Source organism: Triticum dicoccoides, chromosome 1B (genome assembly GCF_002162155.2).
Source record: "Triticum dicoccoides isolate Atlit2015 ecotype Zavitan chromosome 1B, WEW_v2.0, whole genome shotgun sequence".
Lineage (NCBI taxonomy): Eukaryota > Viridiplantae > Streptophyta > Magnoliopsida > Poales > Poaceae > Triticum > Triticum dicoccoides.
In genome coordinates, this window is record NC_041381.1 from 618,552,687 (window position 1) to 618,568,876 (window position 16,190).

The 16,190-nt window shown below is 52.6% G+C and overlaps 1 protein-coding gene and 1 non-coding gene across 2 annotated transcripts; both read right to left on the reverse strand.

Annotated features, from left to right (window-relative positions):
* Positions 1-14,634: 14,634 nt before the first annotated feature.
* Positions 14,635-15,351, reverse strand: LOC119310263. The gene has a single exon (XM_037586069.1). It carries the CDS (start codon positions 15,205-15,207, stop codon positions 14,920-14,922), a length of 288 nt encoding a protein of 95 aa, XP_037441966.1. The 5' UTR covers positions 15,208-15,351; the 3' UTR covers positions 14,635-14,919.
* Positions 15,352-15,468: 117 nt separating this feature from the next.
* TRNAV-UAC lies at positions 15,469-15,541 on the reverse strand. Its single transcript has one exon. It is a non-coding gene; the product is annotated as a tRNA-Val (tRNA).
* Positions 15,542-16,190: the final 649 nt, after the last annotated feature.

Sequence of the window (16,190 nt, forward strand, 5' to 3'; positions counted from 1 at the left end):
CGAAAACTGTTGCGATCCCCTATACTTGTGGGTTATAAGTGCCCGAGGCTCCTTGTCATCATCGTCACTTTGCGACCCCTTTTCCTTGTTTTCGACATTTAACTTGCCGGCCTATTTAAAAACCCAACAGTCTCTGTTGGTATGATTGGTTGGTTTATCGGGAGTGTCATGGATTTGACATGGATGATCGAGTATGCGGTCCAAACTGGACGAGCCTAGATTGTTTCTTTTATATGGCATCTTCCGCTGACCGGACTTAGAGCCACTAAATCCGGCATTGACCGTCGTGTCTTCGGTGTTGTCACCGTTACTTCGACGCTTGTGTCTATTGCGTCGTGGCTTGCCGTTGCTATTTCTGGCCTCAGAAGTGCCAGGTTCGCTTGCATGATTGTTGCTACGGGCTAGCCAGCTATCCTCGCTCGCACAAAAGCGGGTCATAAGTGTCGTGAGGGCTGCCATGGACTTCGACTTTTCTTGGCCGAGGTGTCGGGCAAGCCATTCGTCACGAATGCTGTGCTTAAAGGCCGCTAGGGCTTCGGCATCCGGACAGTCGATGATCTGTTTTTTAATTAAGAACCTAGTCCAGAATTTCCTGGCTGACCCTCCGGGATGTTGAACTATGTGACTTAAGTCGTCGGCATCCGGAGGTCGGACATATGTGCCCTGAAAGTTGTCGAGGAAAGCGTCTTCCAAGTCCTCCCAGCTGCCAATTGAGTTTTCGGGCAGACTGCTCAACCAGTGCCGAGCATGTCCCTTGAGTTTTAGCGGGAGGTATTTGATGGCGTGAAGATCATCATCGCGGGCCATATGAATATGGAGAAGAAAATCCTCAATCCGTACCGCGGGGTCTGTTGTCCCATCATATGATTCAATGTTCATGGGTTTAAACCCTTCCGGGAATTCATGTTCCATTACTTCATCAGTGAAGCAAAGGGGGTGTGTGGCGCCTCTATACCGAGTTCGTCTGCGGTTTTCGGCTCGGATGTGGTTATATTTGTCACGTCCGGTCGAGTGGCCATCATCGCGCATCAGAGCGTGCCCCCACGATCCATAGATCGATCTGGTCTGACCTGCTCTCTTTTCCAAGTCATGTCGCAGGTCATATGTGTATCCCCAGGCTTTGTGTTTCTGTTTTTATGGCAGGGTAGTGCAGGCTGGTGTTCGGCTTGAGTTGCCGCTTTGTCTCGGCCACGTGGTGGTCGGTCAGCCGCATTATGCACTGGTAGGACGGGCTCCAGCGCCTCGTTATCAAATTGGGGTAGCAATTTGCGCTTCGGGTAACTTTTGGTTGGGCGCTCGAGGCCGTACTCCTCAGCTGCCAGGACATTAGTCCATCTGTCATTGAGCAGATCTTGATCAGCTTGAAGCTGTTGTTGCTTCTTTTTCAGGCTCCTTTCGGTGGCTATTAGCTGGCGCTTGAAGCGCTCCTGGTCGATGGGCTCCTCAGGCACGATAAAGTCTTCATCGCCGAGGCTCACCTCGTCCTCGGAGAGCGGAAGGTAATTACTGTCCTCCGAGTCTTCATTCATCGCCTGTTCATCAGGGCTAACTCGCCCATCTTGCCGTTTGTCCTGTTCGGAGGTTGGCTCAACGGGGTCTTCATTATCTTCGGCACCAACCGGAGTATTATTTTCTCCTGTGCCAGTATTGCTGTTTTTTCCACTATGTGGTTTAGAGCGGCGTCGCTGACGCCGGCGTTTTGGCTGTATCTCAGGGGGGCTATCCTTGACTGGATCCTTTTCGTTGTCGCCGTTGTTCTCTTTGGGTGTATCCACCATGTATATGTCATACGAGGAGGTGGCTGTCCAGCACCCTATAGGCGGTGGTTCCTACTCCTCTCCAGCATCATCGTCCATACCGTCGATGTCTTCGGAGCCGTAATCAAGCATGTCGGTTAAGTCTTTGACAGTGGCTATGAAGTGGGTGGTGGGTGGGAAGCGGAATCTCTGTCATCAGCTTCCAATTCGAGCCGGATATAGTTTGGCCGAGACTCTCCTGATAAGGAGAGGGCTTTTAATGAGCTTAGCACATTGCCAAAAGGTGAGTGCTGGAAGATGTCCGCGGAGCTGAACTCCACGATCGGCGCCTGATCAAGTTCGATGGCCCCGGATGCACGCGGTTCGAAACCTATGGCCGTAGACGAATTCGAGGTTCCGGTGACACAGGCCCTGCTTGAGGTTGGGTCTGTGTGAGGCTCCAACGCCGCTGAGTCTGTGGCTTCCGTGGCGGGGTTGAGCTTCCCATCCTCGGACGGTTCAATCTGCTCCGGATCTAGGGCCAGAGCAGTTACAGGCGCTATCTCCTGAGCACGGTCCGATGACAGATTTAGGTCATGTTCATCGTGGTGGCAGGGAGCAGCTGTCATGGGCTCGAATCCATCAAAGATCAAGTCTCTGCGTATATCGACCACGTAATTCAAGCTTCCAAACCTGACCTGATGGCCAGGGGCGTAGCTGTCGATTTGCTCTAGATGGCCAAGCGAGTTGGCCCGCAGTGCGAAGCCGCCGAATACGAAGATCTGTCCGGGGAGGAAAACCTCCCCCTGGACTGCATTCTTGTAGATGACTGATGGAGCCATCAAACCTTCTGCTGACGACGCAGCGGAACTCTCAATGAAAGCACCAATGTCGGTGTCAAAACCGGGGGATCTCGGGTAGGGGGTCCCGAACTGTGCGTCTAAGGTCGATGGTAACAGGAGATGGGGGACACGATGTTTACCCAGTTTCGGGGCCTCTCTATGGAGGTAATACCCTACTTCCTTCTTGATTGATCTTGATGAATATGAGTATTACAAGAGTTGATCTACCACAAGATCGTAATGGCTAAAACCCTAGAAGTCTAGCATGTATGATTATGATTCTGTCCTATGGACTAAACCCTCCGGTTTATATAGACATCGGAGAGGACTAGGATTGTAAAAAGTCGGTTACAGAGACAGGAATCTTCATACCCGAACGCCAAGCTTGCCTTCCACGCCAAGTAGAGTCCCATCCGGACACGGGGAGAAGTCTTCTGTCTCGTATCTTCATAGCCTATCAGTCCGGCCCACCTCACATAGTTCGGACGGCCAAGGACCCCTTAATCCAGGACTTCCTCAGCGCCCCCCCTTTCCTTCTCCTACTCCCTCTCCTTTCCCTCTTTGCTACTCCGGAAAAAAAGGAAAAGGTGTGGGGGGCGAATCCTACTAGGTTTGGAGTCCTAGTAGGACTCCCCCCTCCATGGCGCCCCCTAGCTGCCGGCCTCCTCCCCCCTCCTTTATATACGGGGCAGGGGGCACCCCAAAGGCACACCATTGTCTTAGCCGTGTGCGGTGCCCCCCTCCATCGTTTACTCCTCCGATAGTATCATCGTAGTACTTAGGCGAAGCCCTGCGTGGATCACATCACCAATACCGTCATAATGCCGTCGTGCTGAGGAAACTCTCCCTCGACCCTCTGCTGGATCAAGAGTTCGAGGGACGTCATCGAGCTGAACGTATGCTGAACTCGGAGGTGTCGTACGTTCGGTGCTAGATCGGTTGGATCGTGAAGACGTTCGACTACATCAACAGCGTTAACATAACGCTTTCGCTTTCGGTCTACGAGGGCACGTGGACACACTATCCCCCTCTCGTTGCTATACATCTCGTAGATAGATCTTCCGTGAGCGTAGGATACTTTTTGAAATTGGATGCTACGTTCCCCAACAGTCGCCACCACCAGGCTGAGCACACGCCGCCGTCGGCACCTCCATGATCCAGACGCCGCGAGATCACCTACGGAGCCTGGCCACCAGATGCACCACCACCGCCATCCCGCAGGGCCACCGGCCACTCCCATCTCCAAAGCCTCCATCCCCGATCCAATCTAGGAGTACCCAGATCCGTCGCCAGGAGGCAGCGCCCATGCCAGGGACGCCGCACCACCGGAGGGATGCCACGTCGTCGAGCTAGCAGGGCGACAGGGGAAGGCGCTGGGGACAGAAGTGACCTGCTGCCCTACAGCGATGTTGAGGAGAAGGAGCCCCGCATCCCACCTCGCAGAACAGGTGATGAGCAGCCCCGCCGCCGCTGTCGGTGTCAAAATCGGCGGATCTCGGGTAGGGGTTCCCGAACTGTGCGTCTAGGCGGATGGTAACAGGAGACGAGGGACACGATGTTTTTACCCAGGTTCGGGCCCTCTTGATGGAGGTAAAACCCTACGTCTTGCTTGATTAATATTGATGATGTGGATTACAAGAGTAGATCTACCACGGGATCAAGGAGGCTAAACCCTAGAAGCTAGCCTATGGTATGATTGTTGTTCGTCCTATGGACTAAGGCCATCTGGTTTATATAGACACCGGAGAGGGCTAGGGTTACACAGAGTCGGTTACAAAGGTAGGAGATCTACATATCCGTATCGCCAAGCTTGCCTTCCACGCCAAGGAAAGTCCCATCCGGACACGGGACGAAGTCTTCAATCTTGTATCTTCATAGTCTTGGAGTCCGGCCGATGAGGATAGTTCGGCTATCCGGACACCCCCTAGTCTGGAACTCCCTCAGTAGCCCCTGAACCAGGCTTCAATGACGATGAGTCCGGCGCGCATATTGTCTTCGGCATTGCAAGGCGGGTTCCTCCTCCGAATAATTTATAGAAGATTGTGAACACCAGGATAGTGTCCGGCTCTGCAAAAATAAATTCCACATACCACCGTAGAGAGAATAATATTACACAAGATCAATCTGCTGACGTATTCTGTGGCGTGACGCCACACCACTTCCAAGCCTTTACTCGAATTGTTTTTATTGTTCCACCTCAGCGCGTTTAGCGAGGCGGTTTCCTTGGCACGTCTTGTCGAAGCAGAGATCGTGTTCCCCTTATTCCGGGATTCCCATCAATACGGGTGTGGGTAACCCAACCGCGCCATTGATTGTGACGCTTGGGAGATAAGCGAGTTTTACCAGGCCGGTGGGGACGCATGTTTCTGTCCGCCCGTATAAGGGGATAAAGACCCAACCCTTTTACCTGCGCCTTCTTCCTCCTTGGCTTATCCATCTCTGCGAACCCGAGCTCCAGTGCCCAAGCCCGCACATCTCACCTCAACCTTCTCCAACTATGTCCGGAGCAGGAGGCAAGTGGATGGCCTCCTCAGTCACGGAGGGGCAGATCCAGAAGCTGCGCAACGCCGGATACTTGTCCAGCGACATCACGCATCGGCTCCCCAACGAGGGAGAGCTCATCCCCACCCCCAAGCCCCATGAGAGGGTAGTATTCCTTCCCCATTTCCTCCGCGGACTGGGCTTCCCGCTCCATCCCTTTGTCCGGGGGCTCATGTTCTACTACAGCCTAGATTTCCATGATCTGGCCCCGAATTTCATCCTCAACATCTCGGCGTTTATCGTCGTGTGTGAGGCCTTCCTCTGCATCCAGCCCCACTTCGGCTTGTGGCTCAAGACCTTCAGTGTCAAGACGAAGGTATTGAAGGGTAGACAAGCGGAGTGCGGAGGTGCCATGGTGGGCAGGAAGTCGCACGTTACATGGCTGGAGGGCACTTTTGTGGAAACCATCAAGGGGTGGCAATCGGGGTGGTTCTACATCACCGAGCCGCGTGACCCCGAATGGGCAGCGGCCCCCGAATTCAGATCCGGCATCCCCACACGGCTCACCTCCTGGAAAGAGAGCGGCTGGATTTGGGGCGATTCAGAGGAGCTGACCGGACTCCAAGCCTGCGTCCAAAAGCTGGTGGACAAGAAGCTCAAGCTTGTCAACGTAGTCCAGGTCATGCTCATCCACCAGATTCTCCCATGCCAACGACGGGGCTTCAATATGTGGGACTTCGATCCGGCGCAGCACCAGACTCTGAATGGGCTCTTCGACACTATGTACGAAGAGGTCTGGAAGGTGCTGTTCAAGGGCGCCGAGGCTCCCGCATCCGCTACCGAAGATCGCGGATTCAGCTTGGAGCGTCCAGCTGATGAAGTAAGTTATTCTGTCCTTTAAGGGACGCTTGTTTTCCATAGTTTGACTCTATGCGGGATCTAAACTCCCATTCCTTTGACAGGACTGGCTGAAGAAGGCCGCACAGGCTATCTGTCCGGCCCCATTGCCAGAGGACCCAGCTGACGCCCACCTAACGGGGCTGCTGGCTCCGGCACCCCACGTGGTGCCGGAGAAGAAGGCCAAGAAGAAGGCCACGGGGACTCGGAAGAGTTCCCGTTTTCAGGCGCTATCGGATGACGAATCCGAGGCCGACTCCTCCCACCAAGGCGAAGAGGAGAAGAAGAAAGCCTCTCCCCCAGCGAGGGTAGGGAAGAAAAGGAAGGCCTCCCCAACAAGGGAGGCCGAAGGGTCCAAGAGGGGAAAAACTCTTCCCCCGGACTGCTCCGCCAACGCCAGTGACGACGACGAGGACTGGCCCCCAAGGGCCAAGCCCCTGGCGAGATCGTAAGTATCCGGACTCCCGAATAACTTCAAGGTTTTCATTTTTTGCCACATTATGTCTTTCTAATGCCGCATACAATCTTGCAGTCCGCCTAAGGATGATCTCCCCACTTCATCGAGCAGGTCCTTTAGGGGCGTCGGATATGGATTCTCTTTCGACTGCCTCCACCCCCCGTGATGCGGACGATGCTGAGGTGGGATCCCAGGAAGGGACCCACCAGGAGGAGAGGGCCCCGGAGGTGTCGCAGGACAACCTCCCGGACTTTGCACCGGACTCAGCCCCGGAACCCATAGTGGCTCCGGAGTCCAGCGGATGACCCCTTCGTAAGAAGGGCAAGACCGCGACGCCGACTGCCTCCGTCCAACCGGAGGTGCTAGATAATTTGCTGGAGGCTCTCAACGGCGCCTCCATCAAAGAGGAACACCGCACTGTTATGAGTGCGGTGATTCAGAAGGTTCAGCTCGCCAAGAGCGGGCTGACCGAAGCTTGCAGCAGCCTTCTAACAGGCTTTGAGGTAAGAATTTCAATATATGTAAAATGGTACCGCATAGACAGTAGCCCCTGATGCTCGGTTCGGTGTTCGGAAAGAAAAGCCGGACTGAGAATCTTTAGAAAGATAAACGCAGGAGTCATGAAAATATGTCAATATGGGATTGCAGGCTGTGCTGCTGACCTCCGCCGCACTGACTGCGGAGGTCAATACTTTGAAGGAAAACCTCGAGCGGTCCGAGAACGAGCTCGACCGTGCCAAGAAGCAGCTCGAGGAAAAAGAAGGTGAGTAATACCTTATGAAAATTGTACCTTACAGAAAAGGATTTGGTTGCAAGAAAAATGACAAGGATAACTTGGGTATTGCAGGGGCCACTAACGAGGTGGCGACCCTGAAAGAGGCGGTGGCCGTGGCCGAACGCAATGCGGCTGCGGAGCGCGCCGAGCGATAGAAACAGGAGGCGCGGGTGGCGGAGGTACAGCAAGAGCTCCAGGATCTCGTGAAGAAACATGAGAGCCTGGAGCGTGACTCGAAGACTCGAGAGTCTGAGCTTGCAACGGCTCTTGAGAGTGCCAAAGCCGCTAAGGCCGAAGCCTACAAGGCCCTCCAGGAGATTGAGGCGGTGAAGAAAATAGCAGCGGGTAAGGCATTTTTCATGCAAAGTAAGCATGTGAGTGTTAATTACCTGTTGCTTACCCGAATTCGGAGCTCTCCAGGAGCGTTCGCAGATCTTCCTCGCAGCGTGTCCGATGCTGCCGCATTCTACTGGGCCGAGGAGGGGAGCTCGACGGAGAAGGTCTTCTGGTCTCAGTATGCTGAGGCCGGACATCCGGTGCCCCTTAGCGACCAGCTGAAACAGCTGGTCGAGCTCCACAAGGCGGACGAACAGGCCATGAAGGGCCTCATAGTTCGGCTATGGCCAAAGGAGGCCATGCCTGGGAGCTACTTCAGCCTAGTGCGGCGGCTGGTGGATGCGTGCCTGTGGGTTGAAGTCATCAAGCATTCCGCTTGTATTGAAGGTGCCCGCAGGGCCCTTGCCCGCGCAAAGGTGCACTGGGGCAAGATGGATGCCCAGAAGCTCGTGACGGACCCGCCACCAGAGGGCAAGGAGCATCGCACACCCGAGATGTATTATAAGAGTGTGCTGAAGGGCGCCCGCACTATTGCGGGTGAGTGCTCCAAAGATGTAATATTTGAGTAGACTCGCATTTTGTTATCCTGTGCGCTGAAAACTTGGTTCATATGCGCTAAGCAACGCTTGTTAATTTAAAATATTACCTTCTGTGCGGCTGTTTATCAAATCTGAGAGATGGCAAGTCGTCGGGTTCAGCCCCCATGCCATGAGTGCTGGGGTGTTCGGGATAAACTCGAGCGCTCTTGTTCCCATTTTTGGGTCCATCGAGGGAGGCGTTCGACACATCGAACAAGGCAACCGGACTTATAATGCTTGAACACTCTCACTTAGCCATAGAATTCTATAATTTTAAATTTGGGTGAAGCCCCTAGTCTTCGGAAGGCCGAATTTGGGGCGCTATCCACGCCTTGGCCGGGCAGTATCCGGCTCCTCGCTCTAAGCGGCATAAGTCTTTAAGGACTCGCAAAAAACCTCTCGAACAGCGACCGGCTCTCGCCTCATCATGACGGTCAGTTTTAGCTTTCTCCACTGAGGCGTTAACCCATCTCAACTAGGGCGCAATCGCAGTGGTTCTCCCAGTGCTACCTTAGCCGATATAACGGAACGTAAGGTACCAACACATGGGAGCCGGGCAAACCCAACTACTGACCCAAGACATGATTCGGAGCCGATGCATATAGTGCTATAAGTTCGGGGTGCCGCACTTGTGAAAGTGTTCGGACTCATCACACCATAATGCGGGGAACATAAGCCCCTGGTGTGTATTAGCCGTACCAAAGTGTACGGATGCAATATGTCGTGAATGAACATATGTATGAAAAGGAAATGCAATTATAAGCAAAAAGGTGCTGCATTGTTTTATTCAATAAGTGATGCTACGGATGCAGAACGATACAAATAGTGCGATAAGCAAGGTATGGGACTGTTAAACATGTCCCCCTCCAGGGGTAGGCTGCAGATTGGTGTATAAAAATGCTCGTAACAGAGACCACCTGTATATTTGTTGTAGCCTTTATCCTTCCCTGGTTGTTGCATCATGAGTTCGGCAGATCTGCTGCCGGACAGGGCCTCTGACAAACGGAGTCCTGTGTGTAAAAAATAAGAGGTAAAAAGAAAAGAAAAAAGAACGACACACTTGAGAGCCCCTGGTGTGGTTTAGCCGCAGTCTGGGTTTATCCTGGTCGTGCCCCTCTCCCCATGCCCATGGTATCTTCAGAGCGTAATGGTGTATGCGAAGGACCCGCTTTAACGTTTCGCAGGAGCTGGGGTTGGGGCCGCACTGCTATGCGTGCTCGGAACGTGCCAGGTGGTCTTGTTGTAAGTTACTCCGGGCGCGCTTAGCTGTGTCCGGCCGCTTAAAGGCCGGACTCGAGAATTGCCTTAAGAGGCTGCATTGCACTTCTACCGCGAGCCGCTGTATGTTCCTCCGTGCGGAGAGAACGTTCAGTGTTTCCATTGACCGTGATGACTCCTCGAGGGCCTGGCATCTTGAGCTTGAGGTATGCGTAGTGCTGCACCGCATTGAACTTTGCAAACGCAGTACGTCCGAGCAAGGCATGATAGCCGCTGCGGAACGGGACTATGTCGAAGATTAACTCCTCGCTTCGGAAGTTATCCGGGGATCCGAAGATCACTTCCAGTGTAATTGAGCCTGTACAATTGGCTTCTACACCTGGTATAACGCCTTTAAAGGTCGTTTTGGTAGGTTTAATCGTTGAGGGGTCTATGCCCATTTTGCGCACTGTATCCTGGTAAAGCAGGTTCAGGCTGCTGCCGCCGTCCATCAGGACTCTGGTTAGGTGAAATCCATCGACGATTGGGTCTAAGACCAGTGCGGCGAATCCGCCGTGACGGATGCTGGTGGGGTGGTCCCTTCGGTCAAAAGTGATCGGGCAGGAGGACCATGGATTGAACTTTGGGGCAACTGGCTCCATCGCGTAGACATCCCTGAGTGCACCCTTCCGCTCCCTTTTGGGTATGTGCGTTGCGTATATCATGTTCACCGTCCACACCTGTGGGGGGAAACCCTTCTGTCCTCTATTGTTCGGCGGTTGGGTCTCGTCCTCGTCATTGCTATGTAGCCCCTTGTCATTGTTTTCGGCAATTAACTTGCCTGCCTGCTTGAATACCCAACAGTCCCTGTTGGTGTGGTTAGCTGGCTTTTCGGGGGTGCCGTGTATCTGGCACAAGCGGTCGAGTATTCGGTCCAAATTGGACGGACCCGGAGTAGTTCTTTTGAATGGCTTTTTTCGCTGACCGGGTTTAGAGCCTCTGAATCCGGCATTGACTGCCGTATCCTCAATATGATCGCCGTTAATGCGGCGTTTGTTTTTGTTGCGACACGGCCTGCCATTTCGGTCCTTGAAGTCCGGACTGCCAGAATTTTTGCTGAGGTTATTGCTACGTGCTAGCCAGCTGTCTTCACCCGCGCAGAAGCGGGTCATGAGTGATGTGAGGGCTGCCATGGATTTCGGCTTTTCCTGTCCCAGGTGCCGGGCAAGCCACTCGTCGCGGATGTTATGCTTGAAGGCCGCGAGGGCCTCCGCATCCGGACAGTCGACGATTTGGTTTTTCTTGGTTAAGAACCGTGTCCAGAATTGCCTGGCTGATTCGTCTGGCTGCTGAATTATGTGGCTTAGGTCATCAGCGTCTGGTGGTCGCACATAAGTGCCCTGGAAGTTATCGAGGAATGCGGCTTCCAGGTCCTCCCAACTCCCAATTGACTCTGCTGGCAAGCTGTTGAGCCAATGTCGGGCTGGTCCTTTAAGCTTGAGGGGGAGGTATTTGATGGCGTGAAGATCGTCACCGCGGGCCATGTGGATGTGAAGGAGATAGTCTTCAATCCAAACCGCGGGGTCTGTTGTGCCATCGTAGGATTCAATATTGACGGGTTTAAACCCTTCGGGGATTTGATGATCTATTACTTCATCTGTGAAGCATAGTGGGTGTGCGGCGCCTCTGTACTGGGCGATATCACGACGGAGCTCAAGGGAGCTTGGTCTATTTTGTTCGGCCCGGCCGGTCTTACTGTGTCCGGCGCGACGATTGTCGTCACGTATCGTGGGACGCCCACGCGATCCATAGATCGATCTTGATTGTCTTGCCTTGTCCTCCAATATATCTCGCAAGTCCGGAGTGTTCCCCTGTGGCCGTGTGCTTTTCGAGCGATGCCGGGGTACGGGTCTGGTGAAGGGCCTAGAGGCCACTCTGTCGCGACCACGGGGTGGTCGGTCAGCCGTATTGTCTCCTGGTAATGCGGGTTCGTAAGCCTCCTCCTCTAATCGGGGGAGCAGCATGCGTTTAGGGTAGCTTTTGGAGGGGCGTTCGAGCTCATGCTCTTTCGCCGCGAGGACTTCCGTCCATCTGTCGGCTAGCAGATCCTGATCAGCTCTAAGCTGTTGCTGCTTTTTCTTGAGGTTGTTCGCCGTGGCCATAAGCCTGCGTTTAAAACGCTCTTGTTCGACGGGATCCTCAGGCACGACGAATTCATCGTCGTCGAGGCTTGCTTTGTCTCCGGAGGAAGGCATATAATCCTCTACCTCTTCTTCTGCCGCTCTCTCATGAGGGCTGGCGTCTCCGTCCTCCTGCGCTGCATCTTGCTGGAGCGGGTTGTCTTCGGCACTGTCCGGTGTATTCTTGTCTCCGGTGCCGGAGTCTTCATTCTTGCTGTGGCGGGATTTAGAGCGGCGCCGCTGATGCCGGCGCTTGGGCTGCTTTTTGGAGGGGTCATCCTCCTCTGTTCCTTCGCCATTCCCATCTTTTGGGATATCCACCATGTATATGTCATACGATGAGGTGGCTGTCCAGTGCCCAGTGGGCGCTGGTTCTTGGTCATCTCCGGCATCGTCGTCCATACCGTCGATGTCCTCGGAGTCGTAGTCTAGCATGTCGGTTAAATCATCGACAGCGGCTACCAAGTGGGTGGTGGGTGGGCTTTGAATTTCTTCGCCGTCCGCATCCCAACCGTCCTGACCGCAGTTCGGCCAGGGCTCTCCTGATAACGAGAGATATTTTAGCGAACTCAAGATGTCGCCAAAAGGTGAGTGTTGAAAGACGTCCGTTGCGGTGAACTCCATGATCGGCGCCCAATCTGATTCGATCAGGGCGGGCGCGGGAGGTTCGGAGTCCGGCGAGGAGTCCGGCACCTTGGAGTCACGAGCTTTATGAGGGACAAAGTCAGTGTTCGGCTCTATCGTCGTAGAGGTTGCAGCCCCCGATGCGGTGTCTAGGCATCCATCCTCGATCTGCGCGGCCGACTCCGAATTGAGGATCGGAGCGGGCTCGAGTGCGGCCTCTAGGGTACTGTCCGACGGCAGAGCTAAATCATGCCCGACGTGACAGTGCGGCACGCTCGGCTGTGGCTCAAATCCGTTGAAGATCAAGTCCCCACGGATGTCAGCCGTGAAGTTCAAACTTCCAAATCTGACCTGACGGCCAGGGGCGTAGCTTTCGATCTGCTCTAGATGGCCAAGCGAATTGACCCGCAGTGCAAAGCCGCCGAATACGAAGATCTGTCCGGGGAGGAAGGTCTCACCCTGGACTGCGTTGTTGATGATGATCGAAGAAGCCATCGAGCCTATCGGTGACGACACAGAGGAACTCTCAATGAAAACACCAATGCCGGTGTCAAAACCGGCGGATCTCGGGTAGGGGGTCCCGAACTGTGCGTCTAGGCGGATGGTAACAGGAGACGAGGGACACGATGTTTTTACCTAGGTTCGGGCCCTCTTGATGGAGGTAAAACCCTACGTCCTGCTTGATTAATATTGATGATGTGGATTACAAGAGTAGATCTACCACGAGATCAAGGAGGCTAAACCCTAGAAGCTAGCCTATGGTATGATTGTTGTTTGTCCTATGGACTAAGGCCATCCGGTTTATATAGACACCGGAGAGGGCTAGGGTTACACAGAGTCGGTTACAAAGGTAGGAGATCTACATATCCGTATCGCCAAGCTTGCCTTCCACGCTAAGGAAAGTCCCATCCGGACACGGGACGAAGTCTTCAATCTTGTATCTTCATAGTCTTGGAGTCCGGCCGATGATGATAGTTCGGCTATCCGGACACCCCTTAGTCCGAAACTCCCTCAGCCGCCAACGCCACGAGGGCTTTGCCCGGTGGCGCCCATCGATGGCGGCGAGGAGAAGGGCAGCGGGGAAGGGAACCCCTAGGCGGCGACGGCGCCCTCCCGGGTCGCCCGCGGGGTGGACGACACGGGAGTCGGGGAGTCGGGGGAGTATGGCGATCGAGAATAATGTCTCGGGGAGATCGTGTTCATCCCCTCTTTAATCAACAATTTTGTCGAAGTAGATGGATAAACTATTTATTTTAGTGCTGGTAGAATGATTTTTAATCAGCAATGCTGACATTTATTTATTTATTAGAAGCATTGAAAAAATTCTCTAGAAAAGAGATATTTTTGTCTAGAACATGTTGCTAGTTCATTTTCCTCCCGACTACTCGACACTGGCACAAATAGTAGACTCTGAAGATCAAGGTGGGTGGGCTCAATTATGGTTGTGATCTGTCAAACGCAAAAAAGTGCAAGGCAAAGCACAAGATGATCAGAGATAGTCAAATAAAGTGGCACATTATTTAGCTCAATTGGCCATCTAGACAAACGAGACTATGTGGTTTGGCATCTCGATTCACCCACATATATCTCGGTTGTCTTAGAGTGGCCAAGAATGTGATTCTTTTTATGTATAAAAAGAGATAAGTCCATGTCTCAACTTCAAAATCAGAAGTCACACCCTCAACTTCGCATATCTGACAAGTTTTATCCCTGCCCCTAAGCAAATCGGTGTCTGCAATGAGCCAAAGTTACAGAAGGCCTCACCCTCCTATCCGACCGTCGTCGTCGTTGCTTTGTTTCCTCTCTAATGCCCCACCTTGCCCAGTTTCAAAATTTGAAATGTCGTCTCACGCTTTAAATGTCACAAGCAATTCGGACCACATTTTGTCATATCAATGGTCACTTTGGATGCTCGAACGCCTCACATTCTGCAATTTGGCCCTCATATTCTTGTTCTCTTTTCTAATCGTTGGAACCACATAACAGTCATAGGACGCAAACATCTTCCGATGATTTCCTAACCCAGTGGCATACCTCGCCTTCTAGCGGTTCTCGTTGCGATGCACGCCCATTGTGCTAGTTTAATAAGAATCGATAGAGCAAGTGTGCGATTTGCTGATAATTCAGTGAAATCTGAAATCAAATCACTAGCTCTGTTGGAGTTTGGCATGTTTGCTCTGTCTGCAGCAACTCTCGAACCACTGTTTTGCTTGTGCTCCCATTCCCAGTCTGTCGACCCTGCATAAAGGGCTCGAACAAAACAAGTCTAGGCACTAACTGCAGGGAGAGTGATGCTTAATCATTTAGACCTATTCTCTCTTCAAGTTCCTGAAGAACCAAATCTCTACATCACACAAAATTGTAATGGTAGCGGATTAATCGCTATCGTGAGTAAGTCGGAACAAGAACCTGAGGCAACAAGAAGATGAGATTTTGCCATTAGGATCACACAAATCTGACAATGTCGCTGTAATCTAGAAGATACTCCGCTTCGTGGTCCTGTAATTTGCACAGCCATTTGATCTGAAAACTGCCTGGTCAACTAGAGCCATCAATCGTATTTTCAGCATGTTCACATCAGGCTACATGTGTGAGCAGGGCAGGCATTTGCAGCGCAGGTGAGTTTTCAATGAACTAATAAGAGCATGATGATAGAACCAGGCACAGATTAAAATACTTTGAAACCATACCAGCGATAACAGTAGGGAGAATTCCAGTGCGAAAAACAGTTCTAGTACATTTTATTATCCGCTTACAACCTGTTCGGCGAAATGCCACAACAAGCCAAGCTGCCGCGGAAGCCCCTGGACGGCGCGTCAGTCGCGGAGCACGGTGGCCGGGTCCCTGGACGGCGCGAGGCCGCCGTCGCCCTCCGGGTGACCAGTCTGGTCCTCCCAGGAGGCGGAGGCGGAAGCGGCGGCCGCGGCGGCGGCTGCGGCGTGGTCGGAGCTGTGGATTTGGGAGTCCATGGCCTCCTGGGCGCGGTCGAGGTAGGGCTTGAAGCCGACGCGGTAGGAGAGGTAGGCGAAGGCTGCGGCGCCCAGCACCACGATGCCCGACCGGATCGCGTTCTGCCGCGCCCGCCCGCCGCCCCTCATCGCCATTTTAACCACCCCTCCTCTCTCTCGGTTGACGCGACGGTGTGCCTGAAGGTTCACTAGTGTTGTGCTACCGTGACTCTGCAGCTGCTGAACCAACAGTCTCTCTTCCCAGTTGAAGGGTTGGCATGCCGAAAAATGTTTGTTGGAACAACAGAAATTTCGTCGCAACTAGAAAGAATCGTGAGATCGCAGCGTGACCAAAAAGAGTCGTGAGATGTTGTGCAGTTACAGTACGGGAAAAGATGGAAGAGATTGATAAAAAATTGCTGCTACCCGGGATCGAACCGGAGACCTTCAGTGTGTAAGACTGACGTGATAACCACTACACCACAGCAGCTTTTGTTATACAAACGAACAACAGCTCTTATATTTGAAACTGGCGTGGTCTTTTGGCACGCCTAAGATCAGTGGCCAACCATCTAAAGGTTTGCAGTTCTGTCAAGTCTAAGTTGTCCGTATTCTTCTTTTGTTTTTTGCGAATAACTAGTCCGTATTCAAAGTTACGCTGATGTTGTTTTGCGCAATAAGTTATAGCCATTTGTTATTGTAAAGAAACAGTAACGAATAATAACAATCGCTGTTGATTGATTGTGATGATGTCCGGATTTATATTCCCGGAAGGGACGCGTCGCACATACGCGATCATTACAAGAGATGGGATTAGAAGGACGCGTCTGTCATATTAGGACGCGATCCGTCGGAAGAGAAACCCTATGTTGGTTTTGCTAAGCAGGGATTTCCTTTAATTAAACTAATTAATTAATCCTAGCATTCTTCCTAATCCCTGTTTCAATGATTTTTGTAAACATCGTCATCAACATCTTGATCAGCCCCCTCCAAAAATCCTGTAGGAAAAATATAAGGAGGTATGTACAATATACCATCAAGAACACCTTCAAAAAATTCACTGGAAAAATAAGGAGAAAATGGCATATCGTAATGCATGCATTACTATTACCTCATTAAAACCTTCCATAAGAAACCAT